At 37.4% G+C, this 23,397-nt stretch overlaps 1 protein-coding gene and 1 long non-coding RNA gene across 25 annotated transcripts in view; one reads left to right on the top strand and one right to left on the bottom strand.

The window, feature by feature from the left end:
* The window catches only part of sif (still life), a 1,051,963-nt gene that overhangs the window by 938,058 nt on the left and 90,508 nt on the right, over positions 1 to 23,397 (top strand). For 20 of the 24 annotated variants that reach the window (XM_070097583.1, XM_070097569.1, XM_070097563.1 and 17 more), the window contains 3 exons: positions 3,075 to 3,193; positions 3,375 to 3,599; positions 13,910 to 14,097. In XM_070097583.1, the coding sequence (XP_069953684.1) occupies positions 3,075 to 3,193; positions 3,375 to 3,599; positions 13,910 to 14,097 (532 nt within the window). The remainder of the gene's footprint in view (positions 1 to 3,074; positions 3,194 to 3,374; positions 3,600 to 13,909; positions 14,098 to 23,397) is intronic. The other 4 variants (XM_070097568.1, XM_070097566.1, XM_070097567.1 and 1 more) reach the window with 3 other exon arrangements.
* Positions 139 to 14,039, bottom strand: LOC128698053 (uncharacterized). The gene is made up of 5 exons (XR_011393620.1): positions 13,899 to 14,039; positions 13,253 to 13,372; positions 12,589 to 12,806; positions 1,069 to 1,167; positions 139 to 354 (listed from the first exon to the last, which is right to left on the bottom strand). It is a non-coding gene; the product is annotated as an uncharacterized lncRNA (long non-coding RNA).

Raw genomic sequence — 23,397 nt, 5'->3', positions numbered from 1 at the left:
CTGCTGCCCTAGGTGGTGGTGGCCAGCCAGGGGCGAGGGGTTGATACCCTCCCAACAGCGCCTCATACTGGAGCATACCCTTATGGGGGGGTATACACACTCAAATACAGGAGTAAAGTCTACGGACTTGAGCCAGGTTTTTTGAAAGTAGTGCGGTGTTGCTTTCCTTAGTCTGGCTTTTGTCTTAAAAAAAAAAAAAGTTGCATGAATTTGAAGTCAAAATATGAGGGGAGGAAGGGGGGAAAAAGGTTTTAAATACATAGAAGAGCCTCCCTCCCTCTCTATGCTTACCACACTTGCAGTGTATGGATTTTCTTGAGGCATTTCGTTCAGGTCCGTCCATCCCAAGGTTATCTGTTGAAATAAATCTGTGTAATTAATCTGTTTTCTTGATTATATATACACAAGACATTATCAGTCTATACCATCTCCGTCTTCCTCAGGTTTCCTTTCTTACTCTTCCATGTTTTTGGTCACTACTTTTCTCTAGTCTCCTCTTACCTCTATCTCTTTATTACTATGTATCTTCTAACCTCTATACATATGATTCAAACCTTTATATGTCTACTGCATTTAGCAAGTGTTTTTTGCTTTCACATTTGCATGTTTCAATGTACAGCTAATTACAGTATTATATTCATCAAAGTGTTTTATTTGTGTGCAGTAGTGTTGTGGTAGGTGCTGTAATAGCACACACTAACTGCCTTGCCTGAGCCATAACTATTAGCATCAGTACACTGGCATGTTACAGTTGTACAACCATCTTCACATACCAGCATTTCAAACCTTCCCAATTCAGCACTCAAATAAAACATAACTATCTGCCTCCTTTCTTTTATACTAGATCCACATGGCTTACTGCCAACAATAGGGAAGAAAGAGCATGTTGCAAACTAAATTTTAAAGATAACATTTCATTTTGCTAGAGCTTTATCAAGTCATGACTGACTTAACATATCATTTCTGCACCCAAAAATAGCTTGTTCTGAAAGATATCTCGTCACCATCACACAAGGAAATCAGTATCTTATAGTTTGTAAGTTACCGTAATAATATGAAGGCACTAACCCTGTTAGTCCTACAGCATCTGGGGAAATGGTGAGGTAGCTCCAGTTCCTTAGAATAACTCTTCAATGGCATCACAGAACCTTCCTTCCCCACTGAAAGCTAGGTAATCATTATTATCATAAGTGCTAAACCCTTATCATATCAGTCAAACCAGTTTAGTTTCTACATTTAGTTTAAAAGACACTATTATTTCAAACACTAAGGATTCTGATTGTACTGCAATTAACTTTTACAAAGACAAAGGTGTGTGTAGTTTGGAAGAGTTACCACTTGGATATGCAGTTTTTATATAATTTCCTTCATTACATTTCACTTGGTTAAACCAGACCTATGTTTACCTCACATACTCGTCATACAATTTAAATGGGATTCAAGAGCTTCCTTATGAATCCAGATAAATATACAGTAATTCTTACGTTTTGTATATATTTGCTATGACCATCATACACAAGCTTGAATTTTCTTTGATATTCCTTCTACACAGACATTTACTGTACTGTGTAAAGGTATGATGTCTAGAACACCATTTCTGTAACTTGCTCACCACTCAGTAACTGAAATGGATTTATTTTTTTTTTTGAGTAATAATGTTCAGTTACTATGAATAAAAGTGACTTTTTTGTCATCAAAATCATAATTTAGAATTGCATATAAATCTGATGTGGAAAGAAACGTCTTACTGGGAAGTTCTTAGATTTTTGTGAACTTTAATGCTTCCAACTACCACAGCCTACAGATCACAATGGCTACACAGTCATGTATCAAACTGAGAATAAAGAATAAATCCTACTATGACCTCACTAGTAAACTCCAACCACTTTACTTACACTTAAAAACTTGTTAGAAATTCTCAAGGTCGTGTAACAAACCCTTTCAAATTAACAAAGATTCATCAAGTACGTATTCAAATTATTATTATTATAATCAAAAAGAAGTGCTAAGCCACAAGGGCATACATACTCAAAACAAGGTTGAATTGTATAGTAAAACTATTATGTTCTAAAACCCCAAAAATACTTCCATTAAACTAGATTCAGATTATAAACTCGATAATATTTTACTGTTGTATACATTAACCCTTAAACGGTCCAAACGTATATATACGTTCTCTCGCGTAGTGCCCCAAATTTTTTGAGAATTTTTTTTTTTTTTTTTAATAGGAAAAAGAGCATATGGTACCCAGGCATCCCCAATTTTTTTCACATGGCTCACGGTGAGTGCACACACCCATTCTCTTATGTCTAGGTAACTCAGGCTTATCGTGGCAATGTTGAATGAATGACAAAGAAAACATATATACGTATACGTTTGGGGCGCTACGCGAGAGAACGTATATATACGTTTGGACTGTTTAAGGGTTAAATGCTTCAAATTTCATTACACTTGAGCTTTCTTAGAGGGCTAATTTATTCATGAAAACCCGTAAACCCATTATATCCATACAGTGCTAAAAGTTTTACAGATAAGAAAATATCCTCATGATACCTAAGATTAGGCTGGGTTTTTATCCATAGACTGTGCTTAGGAGGCAATAGTAACCCATCCACAATCTAAGGAACAACCCTAATACCTTCCCTCAAGAGAAGTTCCTTGACACCAGTGAGGGGTTCCTGATCCAAGGAAATCACCTGACCTTCCCCTTCCTTTGAACCTCATTGACTCGCATTACCCCAGGTGCTGCACTGTCCTCCCCATAAAGGCAACCCAACTTCTGGGAGGAATTCATTAGAGGGCTGACCTTGTGCTTGCCTTTAGACTTTCTTCCTGAGACACTACCAAGAACTTTACAACTTCATCAATACAGCAAGTGTCACAATGAAAGAATATTCAAGATGCTTCCTAGATTACATACCAACTTACAGTTTAGAATAAGAATGCCTCCCACACTGGTGCTTTTTGTATTATTCTTACTCCTGGTTTAAAGTGTTAGACACGTAAGAAATAGGTCTGTATCATTTTTTGTACACCTCACTGGGTCTGATTTTGCATCTTGTTTGTGATAACAGAGGCCCTCAAAGTAATGGAGAAGGTAGCAGAGCATATCAACGAAATGCAACGGATCCATGAGGAATATGGTGCAATATTTGACCATTTATTTCGTCAACATCAAAAGTCTTGCAAACAAGTGAGTTTCTTTTACCCTCTTTACAAGGATGTGTATTGATATGTATTGTTACATGACTAATAGTGTTCAGTGAATGGATGTCGGATGTGACCTCTCCAAGACACCCTTTATTCCCGGAATGCTTTGATTAGCTGATAAATAGTTTTATAAAACAAATTTATAATACTTATATTCAATATAGGAACCTAGGATCTCACGTGATCCACACCTCCCACAGCCAGTCGACCTATCTCCAGGGGATCTTCTCTACTACGGAGGAGTCGAGTGGCTCAATATCTCGGACTTTTTAGGGAAAATAAAGAAAGGATTGGAGCTCCATGCCATGTGTTTCGTTTTTAAAACAGCAGTTGTCTTCCTTTGCAAGGAGAGATTAAGACAAAAGAAAAAGCTGATGGTTAGTGGTGTTGTAAGTGACTAATGTGTTTGTTGTACTTATCTTTCACCTGTCCATTACAAGCTGCATAAGTGGCAAAATCTAAATCTAATCACTATTCCACATCTTAAAACTAGTTATCTTTTGCAACCTAGTACTAGACTAGGTACATCTAGTACATCTTTCTACATCAGCCCATTACTCCATATTTTAAACTAGTCATCTTTTGGCAAATTAACCTATACTATTACCTTTTACACCTCATCAATATCCAATACAGTATTCCAGTTTCAACATTCCTGGTTCCAGTGTTCTGGTTTAAAGATAACTAGTCCCAATATTCAAGTTTTATGGTACTACCTTGTTCCAGTATTTAAGATACCTAGTTCCTTTCCAGTTTTACAATACATATCTCCATTATACTAGTTTTAAAATAGCTAATTCCTGTTTTAAGATACTGTGCCTAATTCCATCATTAAGATACCTAGGTATTTCAGTTGTATGATACCTATTATAGTTCCTACTGGGAAGTCCCCTTTTGAGTGGATGTAATTTGATTTTTCCTTGTACATTATTTGAACATTTCCTGTTTATGTTAATTAAGCCACCATGTTGCCAGACATCTCATGAATGATTTTTAACTTGCTTGTTTGTTGTCAGATATACATTTTCATAAATTATATAATCTAACCTGGGTTGGATTAGGTTAGTTTAGATAACCCTATTTAATCTACCCTTTTTTTTTTTTTTTCAACTAGTCGGCCATCTCCCACCGAGGCAGGGTGACCCAAAAAAGAAAGAAAATCCCCAAAAAGAAAATACTTTCATCATCATTCAACACTTTCACCACACTCACACATTATCACTGTTTTTGCAGAGGTGCTCAGAATACAACAGTTTAGAAGCATATACGTATAAAGATACACAACATATCCCTCCAAACTGCCAATATCCCAAAACTCCTCCTTTAAAGTGCAGGCATTGTACATCCCATTTCCAGGACTCAAGTCCGGCTATATGAAAATAACCGGTTTCCCTGAATCCCTTCACTAAATATTACCCTGCTCACACTCCAACAGATCGTCAGGTCCCAAGTATCATTCGTCTCCATTCACTCCTATCTAACACGCTCATGCACGCTTGCTGGAAGTCCAAGCCCCTCGCCCACAAAACCTCCGTTACCCCCCTCTTTCCAACCCTTTCGAGGACGACCCCTACCCCTCCTTCCTTCCCCTATAGATTTATATGCTTTCCATGTCATTCTACTTTGATCCATTCTCTCTAAATGACCAAACCACCTCAACAACCCCTCTTCTGCCCTCTGACTAATGCTTTTATTAACTCCACACCTTCTCCTAATTTCCACACTCTGAATTTTCTGCATAATATTTACACCACACATTGCCCTTAGACAAGACATCTCCACTGCCTCCAACCGTCTCCTCGCTGCTGCATTTACCACCCAAGCTTCACATCCATATAAGAGTGTTGGTACTACTATACTTTCATACATTCCCTTCTTTGCCTCCATAGATAACGTTTTTTGACTCCACATATACCTCAACGCACCACTCACCTTTTTTCCCTCATCAATTCTATGATTAACCTCATCCTTCATAAATCCATCCGCTGACACGTCAACTCCCAAGTATCTGAAAACATTCACTTCTTCCATACTCCTCCTCCCCAATTTGATATCCAATTTTTCTTTATCTAAATCATTTGATACTCTCATCACCTTACTCTTTTCTATGTTCACTTTCAACTTTCTACCTTTACACACATTCTCAAACTCATCCACTAACCTTTGCACTTTTTCTTTAGAATCTCCCATAAGCACAGTATCATCAGCAAAAAGTAACTGTGTCAATTCCCATTTTGAATTTGATTCCCCATAATTTAACCCCACCCCTCTCCCGAACACCCTAGCATTTACTTCTTTTACAACCCCATCTGTAAATATATTAAACAACCATGGTGGGAAAAGAGGAAGGTGGCAACAACAAGTAAGAGGGAGGTGAAAGTGTATAAACTAAGGGAGGAGGAAGTTCAGGTGAGATATAAGCGACTATTGGCAGAAAGGTGGGCTAGTGCAAAGATGAGTAGTGGGGGGGTTGAAGAGGGTTGGAATAGTTTTAAAAATGCAGTATTAGAATGTGGGGCAGAAGTTTGTGGTTATAGGAGGGTGGGGGCAGGAGGAAAGAGGAGTGATTGGTGGAATGATGAAGTAAAGGTTGTGATAAAAGAGAAAAAGGTAGCTTATGAGAGGTTTTTACAAAGCAGAAGTGTTATAAGAAGAGCAGAGTATATGGAGAGTAAAAGAAAGGTAAAGAGAGTGGTGAGAGAGTGCAAAAGGAGAGCAGATAATAGAGTGGGAGAGGCACTGTCAAGAAATTTTAATGAAAATAAGAAAAAATTTTGGAGCGAGTTAAACAAGTTAAGAAAGCCTAGGGAAAATATGGATTTGTCAGTTAAAAACAGAGTAGGGGAGTTAGTAGATGGGGAGATGGAGGTATTGGGTAGATGGCGAGAATATTTTGAGGAACTTTTAAATGTTAAGGAAGAAACAGAGGCAGTAATTTCATGCACTGGTCAGGGAGGTATACCATCTTTTAGGAGTGAAGAAGAGCAGAATGTAAGTGTGGGGGAGGTACGTGAGGCATTACGTAAAATGAAAGGGGGTAAAGCAGCTGGAACTGATGGGATCATGACAGAAATGTTAAAAGCAGGGGGGGATATAGTGTTGGAGTGGTTGGTACTTTTGTTTAATAAATGTATGAAAGAGGGGAAGGTACCTAGGGATTGGCAGAGAGCATGTATAGTCCCTTTATATAAAGGGAAAGGGGACAAAAGAGACTGTAAAAATTATAGAGGAATAAGCTTACTGAGTATACCAGGAAAAGTGTACGGTAGGGTTATAATTGAAAGAATTAGAGGTAAGACAGAATGTAGGATTGCGGATGAGCAAGGAGGTTTTAGAGTGGGTAGGGGATGTGTAGATCAGGTGTTTACATTGAAGCATATATGTGAACAGTATTTAGATAAAGATAGGGAGGTTTTTATTGCATTTATGGATTTAGAAAAGGCATATGATAGAGTGGATAGAGGAGCAATGTGGCAGATGTTGCAAGTATATGGAATAGGTGGTAAGTTATTAAATGCTGTAAAGAGTTTTTATGAGGATAGTGAGGCTCAGGTTAGGGTGTGTAGAAGAGAGGGAGACTACTTCCCGGTAAAAGTAGGTCTTAGACAGGGATGTGTAATGTCACCATGGTTGTTTAATATATTTATAGATGGGGTTGTAAAGGAAGTAAATGCTAGGGTGTTTGGGAGAGGGGTGGGATTAAATTATGGGGAATCAAATTCAAAATGGGAATTGACACAGTTACTTTTTGCTGATGATACTGTGCTTATGGGAGATTCTAAAGAAAAATTGCAAAGGTTAGTGGATGAGTTTGGGAATGTGTGTAAAGGTAGAAAGTTGAAAGTGAACATAGAAAAGAGTAAGGTGATGAGGGTGTCAAATGATTTAGATAAAGAAAAATTGGATATCAAATTGGGGAGGAGGAGTATGGAAGAAGTGAATGTTTTCAGATACTTGGGAGTTGACGTGTCGGCGGATGGATTTATGAAGGATGAGGTTAATCATAGAATTGATGAGGTAAAAAAGGTGAGTGGTGCGTTGAGGTATATGTGGAGTCAAAAAACGTTATCTATGGAGGCAAAGAAGGGAATGTATGAAAGTATAGTAGTACCAACACTCTTATATGGGTGTGAAGCTTGGGTGGTAAATGCAGCAGCGAGGAGACGGTTGGAGGCAGCGGAGATGTCCTGTCTAAGGGCAATGTGTGGTGTAAATATTATGCAAAAAATTCGGAGTGTGGAAATTAGGAGAAGGTGTGGAGTTAATAAAAGTATTAGTCAGAGGGCAGAAGAGGGGTTGTTGAGGTGGTTTGGTCATTTAGAGAGAATGGATCACAGTAGAATGACATGGAAAGCATATAAATCTATAGGGGAAGGAAGGCGGGGTAGGGGTCGTCCTCGAAAGGGTTGGAGAGAGGGGGTAAAGGAGGTTTTGTGGGTAAGGGGCTTGGATTTCCAGCAAGCGTGCGTGAGCGTGTTAGATAGGAGTGAATGGAGACGAATGGTACTTGGGACCTGACGATCTGTTGGAGTGTGAGCAGGGTAATATTTAGTGAAGGGATTCAGGGAAACCGGTTATTTTCATATAGTCGGACTTGAGTCCTGGAAATGGGAAGTACAATGCCTGCACTTTAAAGGAGGGGTTTGGGATATTGGCAGTTTGGAGGGATATGTTGTGTATCTTTATATGTGTATGCTTCTAGACTGTTGTATTCTGAGCACCTCTGCAAAAACAGTGATAATGTGCGAGTGTGGTGAAAGTGTTGAATGATGATGAAAGTATTTTCTTTTTGGGGATTTTCTTTCTTTTTTTGGGTCACCCTGCCTCGGTGGGAGACGGCCGACTTGTTGAAAAAAAAAAAAAAAAAAAAAACCATGGTGACATTACACATCCCTGTCTAAGACCTACTTTTACCGGGAAGTATTCTCCCTCTCTTCTACACACCCTAACCTGAGCCTCACTATCCTCATAAAAACTCTTAACAGCATTTAGTAACTTACCACCTATTCCATATACTTGCAACATCTGCCACACTGCTCCTCCATCCACTCTATCATATGCCTTTTCTAAATCCATAAATGCAATAAAAACTTCCCTACCTTTATCTAAATACTGTTCACATATATGCTTCAATGTAAACACTTGATCTACACATCCCCTACCCACTCTGAAGCCTCCCTGCTCATCCGCAATCCTACATTCTGTCTTACCTCTAATTCTTTCAATTATAACCCTACCGTATACTTTTCCTGGTATACTCAGTAAACTTATTCCTCTATAATTTTTACAATCTCTTTTGTCCCCTTTCCCTTTATATAAAGGGACTATACATGCTCTCCGCCAATCCCTAGGTACCTTCCCCTCTTTCGTACATTTATTAAACAAAAGTACCAACCACTCCAACACTATATTATCCCCTGCTTTTAACATTTTTGTCATGATCCCATCAGTTCCAGCTGCTTTACCCCCTTTCATTCTACGTAATGCCTCACGTACCTCCCCCACACTTACATTCTGCTCTTCTTCACTCCTAAAAGATGGTATACCTCCCTGGCCAGTGCATGAAATTACCGCCTCCCTTTCTTCCTCAACATTTAAAAGTTAAAGAAAGGGAGGCGGTAATTTCTACCCTTACCTTACTTAATCTAACAAAATAAAAGTGTAAAGTTAAGGAAACAAGAAATAGACACCGGAATCTCTAAGAAAATAAACAAGTTAAAATGAGGATAGGTTGATTAGGGAAGCACAATACTGGAATATGATTGTATGGAATTTATGACCTTAAATGAAAGTGTAATAACATATGGCCTGGAGTTTTATGACTCACCATGGGGTTCAAATCCCACCTGTTCCATTTTTCTTTTATGAAAGAAGTGTTATGTATAAGAATGCATTTACAAAAATATTTAAGTTTTTGTATAACAAAGATTTGAAAAATGTAAAGATGTTAAAGGTGATGGTAATATTAATTGAAAGTACAGAAATGTGTAGCTGCTAGGGGCACTGGAAAGTATTTTTGATAGACAAAATTGCTTTAATAATGGAGTTACACACAATAGTGCATGGTCCGAATAGTAATATTATCAACTAAGTCATATTCAGGAGATTTTTATAAGCTACTCACAGTAGGCCCTACTTGGCACCAACAGCTTGGTATGGGATCTAGTTTCCCAATCAATAATAAATTCAAGCTGGGAAAAATTATGACCAAGTGTGGTGAATAATTTCACAGATTTTACCCCTCAAAAGACAGTTAGGTTACAGGAAATTGTGGATCTGGCAAAGAGTGCACCAGAGAAGGGCTTTTAAAGCTATTCAGGAAGACATAAATGAATTTTTTATATGATGAACTGGCTGTAGAAGAAATGGAGGAACTCAGTTTCCAGCTAGAGGATAAGGAAGGACAACCTGAACCTACACAGTTGATGCTCGAGATAAACGTTTTTTTTTTTTTTGTTTGTTTTGTTTTTAACAAGTTGGCCGTCTCCCACCGAGGCAGGGTGACCCGAAATGAAAGAAAATCCCCAAAAAGAAAATACTTTCATCATCATCATTATCATTCAACATATTCATCTCACTCATACATAATCACTGTTTTTGCAGAGGTGCCCAGAACACAACAGCTTAGAAGTATATACGTATAAAGATACACAACATATCCCTCCAAACTGCCAATATCCCATACCCCTCCTTTAAAGTGCAGGCATTGTACTTCCCATTTCCAGTACTCAAGTCCAGCTATATAAAAATAACCGGTTTCCCTGAATTTTTTTTTTTTTTTTCAACAAGTCGGCCGTCTCCCACCGAGGCAGGGTGACCCGAAATGAAAGAAAATCCCCAAAAAGAAAATACTTTCATCATCATTCAACACTTTCACCACACTCACACATTATCACTGCTTTTGCAGAGGTGCCCAGAATACAACAGTTTAGAAGCATATACGTATAAAGATACACAACATATCCCTCCAAACTGCCAATATCCCAAACCCCTCCTTTAAAGTGCAGGCATTGTACTTCCCATTTCCAGGACTCAAGTCCGACTATATGAACATAACCGGGTTCTCTGAATCCCTTCACTAAATATTACCCTGCTCACACTCCAACAGATTGTCAGGTCCCAAGTATCATTCGCCTCCATTCACTCCTATCTAACACGCTCATGCACGCTTGCTGGAAGTCCAAGCCCCTTACCCACAAAACCTCCTTTACCCCCTCTTTCCAACCCTTTCGAGGACGACCCCTACCCCTCCTTCCTTCCCCTATAGATTTATATGCTTTCCATGTCATTCTACTTTGATCCATTCTCTCTAAATGACCAAACCACCTCAACAACCCCTCTTCTGCCCTCTGACTAATGCTTTTATTAACTCCACACCTTCTCCTAATTTCCACACTCTGAATTTTCTGCATAATATTTACACCACACATTGCCCTTAGACAGGACATCTCCACTGCCTCCAACCGTCTCCTCGCTGCTGCATTTACCACCCAAGCTTCACATCCATATAAGAGTGTTGGTACTACTATACTTTCATACATTCCCTTCTTTGCCTCCATAGATAACGTTTTTTGACTCCACATATACCTCAACGCACCACTCACCTTTTTTCCCTCATCAATTCTATGATTAACCTCATCCTTCATAAATCCATCCGCCGACACGTCAACTCCCAAGTATCTGAAAACATTCACTTCTTCCATACTCCTCCTCCCCAATTTGATATCCAATTTTTCTTTATCTAAATCATTTGATACCCTCATCACCTTACTCTTTTCTATGTTCACTTTCAACTTTCTACCTTTACACACATTCTCAAACTCATCCACTAACCTTTGCAATTTTTCTTTAGAATCTCCCATAAGCACAGTATCATCAGCAAAAAGTAACTGTGTCAATTCCCATTTTGAATTTGATTCCCCATAATTTAATCCCACCCCTCTCCCAAACACCCTAGCATTTACTTCTTTTACAACCCCATCTATAAATATATTAAACAACCATGGTGACATTACACATCCCTGTCTAAGACCTACTTCTACCGGGAAGTATTCTCCCTCTCTTCTACACACCCTAACCTGAGCCTCACTATCCTCATAAAAGCTCTTTACAGCATTTAGTAACTTACCCTGAATCCCTTCACTAAATATTACCCTGCTCACACTCCAACAGCTTGTCAGGTCCCAAATGCCATTCATCTCCATTCACATGCTCACGCATGATTGCTGGAAGTCCAAGCCCCTCGCCCACAACACCTCCTTTACCCCCTCCCTCCAACCTTTTCGAGGATGACCCCTACCCCTCCTTCCTTTCCCTACAGATTTATATGCTCTCCATGTCATTCTACTTTGATCCATTCTCTCTAAATAACCAAACCACCTCAACAACCCCTCTTCAGCCCTCTGACTAATACTTTTATTAAGTCCACATCTTCTCATAATTTCCACACTCCAAATTCTCTGCATAATATTTGCACCACACACTGCCCTTAGACAGGACATCCCCATCACCTCCTCACTGCAGCATTTACAACCCAAGCTTCACACCCATATAAGAGTGTTGGTACCACTATACTTTCATACATTCCCTTCTTTGCCTCTACAGATAATGTCTTTTGTCTCCACATATACTACTTCAGTGCACCACTCACCTGTATTCCTTCATCAATTCTGTGGTTAACCTCATCCTTCATACATCCATCTGCTGACACATCAACTCCCAAATATCTGAAAACATTCACTTCTTCCATACTCCTCCTCTCCAATTTGATATCCAATTTTTCTTTATCTAAATTACTGGATACCCTCATCACCTTACAATTTCTATGTTCACTTTCAACTTTCTACCTTTACAAGTTGCTGCATACTATTAGTAAAGCTGCAAATGTGTTGACTGAAAAGGACCAGAGATGCATTACAGATTCCTGAAAACTCCAGCACCATCATCTACTGACAACTCTGCATCAACATCAGCCCAAGAATCAGCCTTCCACCTTAGTCAAAGAATCACAGCCTTCCACTTTCAGATTCAGATTATTTATTCCAGCATGATACAATGCTTGTACAAAGATGAATGACATTTAGGTGGAAGGCTGTGATTCTTAGACTAGAATCACAGCCATCCACCTCACCCTACTACTGGGAACTTCTCAAAAGTCCTAAATATATATTCTCTGGAGCAGAGAAGCACATGATACAAATGAGTAAAAGAGACAGGAGAAAATGGTAAAATAATGAAAATCAGGGGTGCCATAGTGCAATAAGAGAATGCTGTATCAACATCCATGGCCTGAACTATTCAACATCTTATCAGAAGATACCAGAAACATTGCTGAAACAATTTTAGAAATTTTTAAGTGGAAACTCAATACGTACATACCTCTGCCAAGTGCCAGATCAAGCAGTCTATGATGGGTATGTGTGGTGGTGAGCCACCAATAGCAACAGCCTGCTTCACCAGAAAAGCAGCAGGTAAACCTAGCCTAGGTAAGGCCATGCTGCAGGGGTAGTAAAATTCTTGAAGCCCAATTCTCGAAGGTATGTCAGTATGGCTACACAAACCCTCCACTCCTCTCAAAGTCATTAACATGTACATACCTGAAAGTAGAATTTAAGGTGATTTTTCTTTTTTAAATTAAGAGACTTAAAAAAAAAAAAAAAAAAAAAAAAATCAAAGAAGTGTTGGAAATGCAGCCTTATTTTTCCCATATACTGCATACATTCTTCAGCCTAATTAACATGGTTTCATGTAACACATGAGCTTTGAGGAACATATGTTGTTCAGGATTTTTTTGTATTGCATGATAATTGGGGAGGAATAGACAACTAAATTAAGAGACAGGAGATACAGAATCATGCAAGGATTAATTCCAAGAATCCAATAAATGTTAAATAAATAATAAGAAATTGATTATCCATGTGGGATTAATGGAGAAGAGAAGAGAAGGAGTAGAAAGTAGTTCTTAGAAGAAAAGTGACTTGATCTTGTAAGAAAAAACTATGAAATGGAAAAAACACTGGGGACTGATATGCTTTTGACTCACTTGTGTGAGATTGCCGGACTTGAGTCTTGGAGGTGGGAAGTACAATGTCTGCATTTTAAAGGAAAGGTTTGGGATATTGGCTGTTTCGAGTGACATCTAAACTGTTGTATCTGGGCGCATCTGCAAAGACAATGATTGTATGTGAATGATGGTGAGTGTTTCTTTTTTTGATCACCCTGCCTTGGTGAGAGACGGCTGACATGTTGAAAACAAGAATGTGCAGAAATGATTGCATGACTCTATAGTCCTTTCAACCATGACCTGGTGGAGTAAGACAGACATGGGTGGAAATACAATGGGTTCAAGAGATGGGGCTGGGTTTTTGAAAAGATGAAAATGTCAGCTTATATACACAGCATGATGCCAGCAGATTAACATTTCATAAATAAATGACTTTCCATGATTTTTATTAAAATTCACTCTCAAATGCACTAGTGAAAAAAAAATCCTCAAATTTGACCTATTTATTAAACTATTCTCTTGCTCACTGCTTCATCTTCACTTCTATATTTCCTTCACCAGTTCTTAAATCTTAATCATGTTAAATTATAAAATTAGCCTACATTATGAAATTTAAATGTAATATATCCTGATTTAATAAATAATATATATATACATGTATATATATATAAATTTTATGATTCACCTTGTCTTTAGGGAGCACCAGGCAAAAACAGCTCGTCCGAAGTTGAAATAATTAGATACCAGGTGTTAATTCCCGTGACAGAGGTTCAGGTCCGTGCATCTTCAATGAAAGATATGGACTCTCATTTCCTCTGGGAACTCATTCATCTCAAGAGCCAGCTTCAGCGACGGTCAGAAAAGGTCTACCATCTATCAAATAGGTATGCAGTGTAACTTTCAGTATTGTCAAATTGTTCTGTAGCACAGAAATTTATATAAGTACTAATTTGGTAAACAAATATAACCTTGCCTTAATTTGTGTAGCAGGAGGGGTGTTAATGTTGCAGTTTAAAAACTGTAGTGTAAAGCATCCTTCTGGCAAGACAGTGATGGAGTGAATGATGCTGAAAGTTTTTCTTTTTCGGGCCACCCTGCCTTGGTGGGAATCGGCCAGTGTGATAATAAATAATAATTTTATTTACAGTAAACACAGTGCAGGGTAATTTTTTGGATTATAGACAATAATGTATGACATATTAAACAAAACTGTAGCTAATGGATAAATAGGACAAGGTTATACTTAGCAATTTGGTAACAAATATAATAGATACTTGACATATTCATATAGTTTATTTGGACATGATACATAGTTGTACAATGAATTATAGTACATAGTTGGATGTACATGCCAAAATCCCCTTGTATGCAGAGCATTATGGGCAGGCTTAAAATTAACAAAATTTACAAGCAATGAAAGGTTCAGTATTAAAAATTACAGTAAACAATTTACAATATGAAGTACAATGAAATTTGAACATATCGATACTGAAGCATAATAGTTGTACAAATTTGTCACATTACAATGTATAACAAAAGATGATCAATTTACTATGTTGTCTTGAAGTTTTAAGATTTAGTAATTGGGAGAATTATTGGTAATGTTAAATATTGAGTGTTGATTATTTAGTCCTGGGCAAGTAAGTGGTTTTTTAGAAGAGTCTTAAATTGATTTTCAAGCCTGGTTACTTTAATATGTTCTGGTAATGAATTCCAGATTTTGGGGCCCTTTATGTGCATAGAGTTTTTACACAGTGTGATATGGACACGGGGTACATCAAAAAGAGATCTGTGTCTTGTGTTATGGTCCTGTGTCCTGTTAAGGTTGGTGAGGAGAAGTTTGAGTGGAGGGTTTATGTTTGCATGTAGTGTTCTATGTATGTAGTAGGCACATGGAAATACAAGACAGGGGTTTAGTATGTTGTTCCAGACACACATGCAACAAATTTCCAAGAAAATCTCTAAGACAGTAGGCATACTATCAAAGATACGGTACTATGTTCCACAACAACATACTAATACAAGAAGGGAATGTATGAAAGTATAGTAGTACCAACACTCTTATATGGGTGTAAAGCTTGGGTTGTAAATACTGCAGCAAGGAGGCGGTTGGAGGCAGTGGAGATGGCCTGTCTAAGGGCAGTGCGTGGTATAAATATTATGCAGAAAATTCGGAGTGTGGAAATTAGGAGAAGGTGTGGAGTTAACAAAAGTATTAGTCAGAGGGCTGAAGAGGGTTTGAGGTGGTTTGGTCCTTTAGAGAGAATGGATCAAAGTAGAATGACATGGAGAGCGTATAAATCTGTAGGGGAAGGAAGGCAGGGTAGTGGTTGTCCTCGAAAAGGTTGGAGGGAGGGGGTAAAGGTGGCGTTGTGGGCGAGGGGTTTGGACTTCCAGCAAGCATGCGTGAGCGTGTTAGATAGGAGTGAATGGAGACAGATGGTATTTGGGACCTGACGAGCTGTTGGAGTGTGAGCAGGGTAATATTTAGTGAAGGGATTCAGGGAAACTGGTTATTTTATATAACCGGACTCGAGTCCTGGAAATGGGAAGTACAATGCCTGCACTCTAAAGGAGGGGTTTGAGATATTGGCAGTTTGGAGGGATATATTGTGTATTTTTATACGTATATACAGTGGACCCCCGGTTTACGATATTATTTCATTCCAGAAGTATGTCCAGGTGCTAGTACTGAACGAATTTGTTCCCATAAGGAATATTGTGAATTAGATTAGTCCATTTCAGACCCCCAAACCTACATGTACAAACGCACATACATAAATACACTTACATAATTGGTCGCATTGGGAGGTGATCGTAAACCGGGGGTCCACTGTACTTCTAAACTGTTGTATTCTGGGCACCTCTGCAAAAACAGTGATTATGTATGAGTGAGGTGAAAGTGTTGAATGATGATGAAAGTATTTTCTTTTTGGGGATTTTCTTTCTTTTTGGGTCACCCTGCCTTGGTGGGAGACAGCTGACTTGTTGAAAAAAAAAATTTTTTTACAGGATTGGATGACATTTGAAAATACCCATGGAAAGCCCCTGGTTATGCATAACATTTCGGAGAAGCTAATATAACTGACATAGCCATCGCACAAGTGTATACAAAGATATTAACTTTATTAATTCTAATACTGATACACACAATAGTAGTAAAAGTGTAGCATGGTACATGACAATAGGAAAAATGAAATGAGTTAGTCAGGCCAACTCAGATGTGTTCACAGGTACAATTATTTTTTCTTTTCACTAAGATAACATTTAACCCTTTCAGGGTCCGTGCCGTAGATATACGGCTATAAGTTGAGGGTCCAAACCATAGATCCACGCCATGAGCTCAGCTCACTCTGATAAGCTGTGAGCAGTAAATTTGGGCCTAGATATGAAAGAATACATCTATGTGGTGTGTGTGCTCCACATAAAACAAATCCTGCAACACACAGTGCATGAGAGAAAAAACTGAGACCGTAATTTTCGATTAAAACAGCAACTTTGCAGTGTTTTTTTGTGTGCTTTTTTATAGTTGTATTTGCGATTTCTTGGTCTCATTTGATAGAATGGAAGATATATTACAGAAATAGAGAAGATTTTGATTGGTTTTAGTAATGGAAATCGTATGAAACTGAACTCAAAGTAGCAGAAATGTTAAATTTTTACTGATGCTCAAGAGTAAACAAATGACCTCATACGTCTAATACACGCCAGGTGGTGGGTCTAATATACATTTACAAATGTGCTGATATTATTTATACAATTATTACAATATTGCATAACAGTAAATCTTCTATTTTTTGGTTTGAATAAAAATTCATTATGTGAATAAAAAATCAAAATGGAATTCATTTGTAAAGCCTGAAAGCGTAACTAATGAACAGAGGAAATGCTAGTTTAGTGCCAGGAATGCCTGCATTGTTTATTTGGGACCCTATTTTGAAATTAGAATATTTTGAACTTTGCATTAAATTGGCCAAATTACCAAATTCCGATCACTTTATTTTGTAGTTGAAACAGTTGACTTGGCGATTTCTTGTGTTCAGTCAATAGAAGAGAAGTAATGCTAGTGAAATAGCTAAGAATTTGTTCAACTGGAATAATGTAATTGGCCTAAAATGGGAGTCAAAGTCGGCAAAATCGCCAATGCGTAAATATCGCTGACACATCAAAATTTGCGAGAGCATAATTTCGTCAATTTTCCATCAAATTTCGTACTTTTTGCTTTATTACCTTCAGAAAAAGATTCTCTACCATTTCATAAGAAAAAAAAACAAAATTATTTTTTGAAAATTCTCGGACCCTGGTGCGCACTTTGAAATTTGGCCTCTCAACCCTGAAAGGGTTAACCCTTAAACTGTCCAAACGTAGATCTACGTTTTTTCAACATTTGAAAGTATGTAAAAAAACGTAGATCTTCTGTCTTTTACTTTTGAAAACGTGTAAAAAACTTTGATCTACATTTTTTTTTTTTGTTACATTTGAAAATATGTAAAAAATGTAGATCTACTTTTGGAGCACTACGCATGTGAATATAGATCTGGTTGGACAGTTTAAGAGTTAATAACTAACTAGAGATAATGATTAATTTAAGTATCAAAATTCAGTTAAGAATATTGAAGAGATACTACTCATATAGGGAAGCTAATACAAATAAACAAAAAGAGAGAGAGAGAGGGAGGGAGAAGGTTGCGCAAGCGATTTGACTAAAATATTTAGACTTGAACGGTCTGCTTTAGCTTAGTTTTAAATTGAGCAAGACTGGTGAAATCCTTTGGCTCATTTCTTTAATTATTCATTATCCTTGGTCCTTTAATTTGCTTAGAATTTCAATAGATATTCAAACACATGGGATATCAAATAGATAAGTATGAAACTGAAGCTATGTCAGAGATTGTGCATGTTTATTTATTTATTTATTTATTTATTTAAAAATTTGAGCACACATACAGAGGTACAAAAAATACAGATAAGAGCAGCATGCCAAAGCCACTTATACTATGCATAGCATTACGGGCTGGCTTAAAATTAACTTAAGATGAACTAAGCAATGATGACATCAGTGATAAAACTTTAATGTAAACAGAAATTTATAAATGTTATTAATGATTTTGTTTTTATTAGGTTTTCAGTGCATACTGAAACTAGGGTGGAGTAACAATAAATCACAGCATACACAAATAACCCACACATTGAAGAATGAAACTTATGACGCCATTTTGGTCTGAATTTTACAATTAACTAGTTGCACACAGGTGCTTCTGTGTGACTAGTTAATGGTCCACATAAGACCAAAACATCACAAGTTTCATTCTATATGCAGGATTATTTGTTTATTGTTCTAGTCACGGCATTGTGCCTTTCCATTCGAGATCACAGTATGCTTTTTTGTTTTCGAATCTCTGACTTTAGTTTATAGTGACAATATCACAAGCCTCTCTCAAAGCAGGGTGTCTGAATTCTCCTGTTATTTATTCTTCCTGGGGAAACAATAGGTAGACTACTGTTTTATGTCATCCCAGTTTTATATAAAGTAAGCTGTGGAGATCAGGTGTTACTTTTGGCTGGAAATATTTTAATCATGAAGTCCAGCACCCCTTCTTATCTCTCTTATTTTAATTTCATGTTCCTGTGACCTTTCAATAACTCACAGATGTGAGGTACTTTCATCTACCTTGTCTTTGTGCTTTACATCTATCTTGGGACATTACTGTGATCCAAGTCTGTCCCTCCCTCAATATTTCCTTTATCCAATGAATCTCTTCTCTGCTTTATACTTTTCAATCACATATTAATGCTATTGTTGTGCACACTGAGGATTCCACTTCAAATCCTCTGCCAGAGTAGTATATACTGCTGTTTTTCCTAACAGCATTAGCCAAGGGCAACTACTGTACCAGAATTATATGCCTTTCTCACTGCTGTAATCCATATTACTGTTTTGTCCTTATCATTTGGTGTAGTCTTAGATATTCTCAAATGTATTATATGTAATCTAGAACTTTGCTTCCTTTTATCCATTATCATCATTTTCACATCTTCAGTAAATAGAAAACAACCATCATTTGCTGGATGGCTAGACATTGTGATGTGAAGGTCTATGAACTTGTAGATTTTACTGTACATTCAGCAGTTTGGGATATTCCATTCTTCCATTCTTGCAGGCACTTACTCTTATCCAAGTATTTCCTAGTCCTAATTCATAACTTGTGAGATTGCTGGCAATGTCTAGTTTGACCAGTAGGTTATAAGAAAGCTGTCTAAATTACTATCTTGTGGTCACACACATCTTATTCAAGGTTAGATTACTCTGTAAGGATTATCAAGTCTTTGTTCTTGAATATAACCCCAGGTATATATTCTCAGCATGATAAAAATCAGGTAGTGAAAATCAAAAACTTCATACACTGTTATGGAAACCTAACCCAACATATCTTGCTTGCTGATTTCAATTTAAGACAGCTATTGTCTAACAGTTTCCTCTTATTCACCCTACTTTGGTGGAAAAGCCATTATGACAAAAGCAAAATGCAGCAAACACTATTTACTGAGAAAATCCAGTGAATTAATTCAGATGAGCAGTAGCTATACATGTAAGCAAACTATTAGAATGATACTATATTTTTTTATTATTCATTTTTTTAAAACCAGCTGTCTGCCAATGGAGTAGGGTGATGCCACAAAAAAAAAAAAACATTCACCATCACTCGTTCAATCACTGTCTTGCTAGAAGGGTACCAACATCACAGGTCAAAAGCCCCTCCAAACTGCAACATCTCCACCTCACCAGCATGCAGGCATTGTACTTCTTACCTCTAGGACTCAAGTTCAGCTAACCAGTTTCCTTGAATCCCTTGCTCACACTCCAATAGTACATCAAATCATAAAAACCACTTGCCTCCACTCCTATCTAACATGTTCACATAAACCTGCTTTGTGTCTGAATCCCTAGCACTTAAAACCTCCTTTACCCCTTCCAACCTTTCCTAGGATAACCCACCCTCCTAGCCATCCTATATTTCTCCATCCTCTCGATGTCCAAACCACCTCAACAACTTCTCCTTGGCCCTCTAACTCCACACTCCCTAATTTCCAAACTCTGCTTCTTCATAATATTCACACCACATTGCCCTCAAACTCAGCTCTACTGAATCCAACCTACTTGCTGCAAACGTTCCAAAGCCATGCCTCACACCCATACAACAGTGTTGATACCCTTTCTTCCTCCATGGACAAAGTTCTTTGTCTCCACAGATGCCTCAATGCACCACCCTCCTTTTTACCCCGGCATGATAGTGGCTCTCTTGGTACTTAGAAAATCAAAATCGTAATTATACATTGCAACCTTTACAAAGAAATAAAATATTTATCTTTTATCTGTTCTGTGGTTCACCTCATTTCTCATGGAACCATCTGACGACAAGTACACTCCCAAATGATTGAACACATTTACTTTCTTCAGACTCCCTCATTTTTTTTTTTTCAACATACAAGCCATATCCCACTGAGGCAGAGTGACCTAAAAAGAAAAACAAAAGTTTCTCTTTTTAAATTCAGTAATGTATACAGGAGAAGGGGTTACTAGCCCCTTGCTCCCGGCATTTAAGTCGCCTCTTATGACACACATGGTATACAGAGGAAAAATTATTTTCCACTTCCCCAAGGAGATAAGAGGAAATAAACAAGAACTAGTAAGAAAATAGAAAACCCAGAGGGCTGTGCATATATATGCTTGTACGTGCATGTAAAGTGTGACTTAAGTGTAAGTACATATATGTACTGTACAAGTAGCAAGATGTAACTGAAATTTTGCATGTTTATGAGACAGAAAAAAAGACACCAGCAATCCTACCATCATGTAAAACAATTGCAGGTTTCAGTTTTACACTCACTTGGCAGGATGGTAGTACTTCCCTGAGTGGTTGCTGTCTACCAACCTATTACCTAGACCAGCCTACTTCCTCAAATCCAATATCCAGTCTCATTGCCTATATTTTTTGATATTATCATCACCTTGCTCTTTTCTGTGTTTACTATTAATTTCCTTCTTTTACATTTTATTTTTTTTATTAACACATTGGCCATTTCCCACCAAGGCAGGATGGCCCAAAAAAGAAAAACTTCCATCATTCACTCCATAACTGTCTTGCCCGAGGCATGCTTATTGCATGTTATTGGCAAAAAGTAACTGTTTCAAACATCAAATTCTGACTTACACACACATTATTGCAAGGGTATTTTAAATTGAATAATGACCTTGCTCTAATATGCTGGGAAAATTGCAGTATGAGTAACATGAATAGGAATGATTGCCTTGAGACTGTGAGCACAGTGGTAAAAAAAATATACTGCAGATACCATTAATTAAAAAAATTATATAAAGTTCCAGTCTCCATGGGGAAGTGGAACAGAATTCTTCCTTCGTAAGCCATGAGTGTTATAAGAGGTGACTAAAATGCTAGGAGCAAAGGGCTAGTAACCCCCTTCTCCTGTATACATTACTAAATTTAAAAAGAAAAACTTTTGTTTTTCTTTTTAGGTCACCCTGCCTCGGTGGGATATGGCTGTTTTGTTGAAAAAAAAAGTTCCAGACTTTATAAAAGACAAAATAATAAATAAATATGGGTTAATACACATAATGGATGTAAGAGTAATAACTATGAAAGATGGCAGATAAAACTAACTTGTTTTTACTCAGCTGTATGTGCCACAAATCCCCTATTTATGGTCTCTTGTGTTCTATCATGCATTTTGTGGTGTTTACCAACTTTTCGGTTTGTTATTTTTCATCCTCTGTCCTTCAACTGTGCAAAGATAGCATCCTATGATACTGTGAGTTTAAAGATATTTTTTGTTTTGCTCCATTTGGGTGTGTACTTCTGTACATTTGGTATACATTCCATTTCTTGAGTACGTCTACATATTTATGACAGTTCCATTCAATTTGTGTTTACGTCACCATGTAATTTATATTGTTGGAGAACTGTATGATAATTCCATAATTGTAGATTGGTACCAAGAGATAATTCATGTGCTTTTTGTCAAATGAAGTGAAGTTTAAACCTCATTTGAATGTGGACAACAATAGAAGCCATAACAGAAGAAAAACCATTTACAAATTCCTTGCAAAGTTTGTATTTAACTGTGAAGCTGATAAAAAAAGTATTTAACAAAAATGAAGAAAAACAATTCATTAAGGTTGAGTACAGTAGTACCTCAGTACTCAAACTTAATTCGCTCCAGAAGGCTGTTTGAGTGATCTGTTCAAGTACCTAACAAATAATGTAAATTAGATAAGTCCTTTTTAGACTCCCAGAAATACACTTACAAAAGCATTTTAACATGAAGTTTACAAGCCTAGCATGCATAAATCTAAAAAGAAAAAACTAAACACAGTGCTTGTCTATCCAAGCAATAGACTAAGGCTTCATTTTTAAGGGGTAGCTGACACTCCGCACATGCCTGCAGCACACGTTAAAAAATTCGAAATATACAAAAAAATGAGTTAAGCTTACAGAAAATATCTTAACGATCTGGCAACATTTTCGTGCAAATATCATGTTTGTACAATGAATTATAGTCATTTTACAAAAATTTATTGTGATGACACGGCGCATATTATACACCTGAATATGTAGCAAATTTTCTGATTTTTTCTCTTTTAATTTTTTTTTTTCTAATACAGGGCCAGCAGAAGGAGCATTCAGTATCTTACGAGTCGTCTTGATAGCTGGATACGTACTAGCGGTGGCACGAATAAAATGTGTAATTATGCTAATATGAGTAGTAAAGGTTATCTATCACATTTATTCCAACTTGATATCAGAAACACAATAGATAACCTAGGAGCACAATAAAGACGCCAAAATTAATAACAAAAGGCATATTATATGGAGAGGCGGAGGCAGGCCAGCCGCCTCTCTGGGATAGGATAGATACATTCTCTCATTTGTATCCTGGTTTATAACACCAGAGAAAACAGTGTTTACATAAGGGCAAACACACTTAGATCACGTTTATCTTAACAAAAAGCTAAAAAATGGAGCAACTTTTCCCAAATATTTTGTAGAGAGAGAGAGATATTTTGGGAAATGTTTCGTGAGTGCATGGGGAAGTTTTGAACCAAGTGTGAGAGTACTTGTGGTTGGGAATTTCAATGATAAAGTGGGTAAAAACATTGTGGAGAG

The sequence above is a fragment of the Cherax quadricarinatus genome, chromosome 58, assembly GCF_038502225.1.
Source record: "Cherax quadricarinatus isolate ZL_2023a chromosome 58, ASM3850222v1, whole genome shotgun sequence".
NCBI lineage: Eukaryota > Metazoa > Arthropoda > Malacostraca > Decapoda > Parastacidae > Cherax > Cherax quadricarinatus.
Note: the sequence above shows the minus strand (reverse complement) of the source record. Positions and strands in the feature narration are given on the sequence as shown.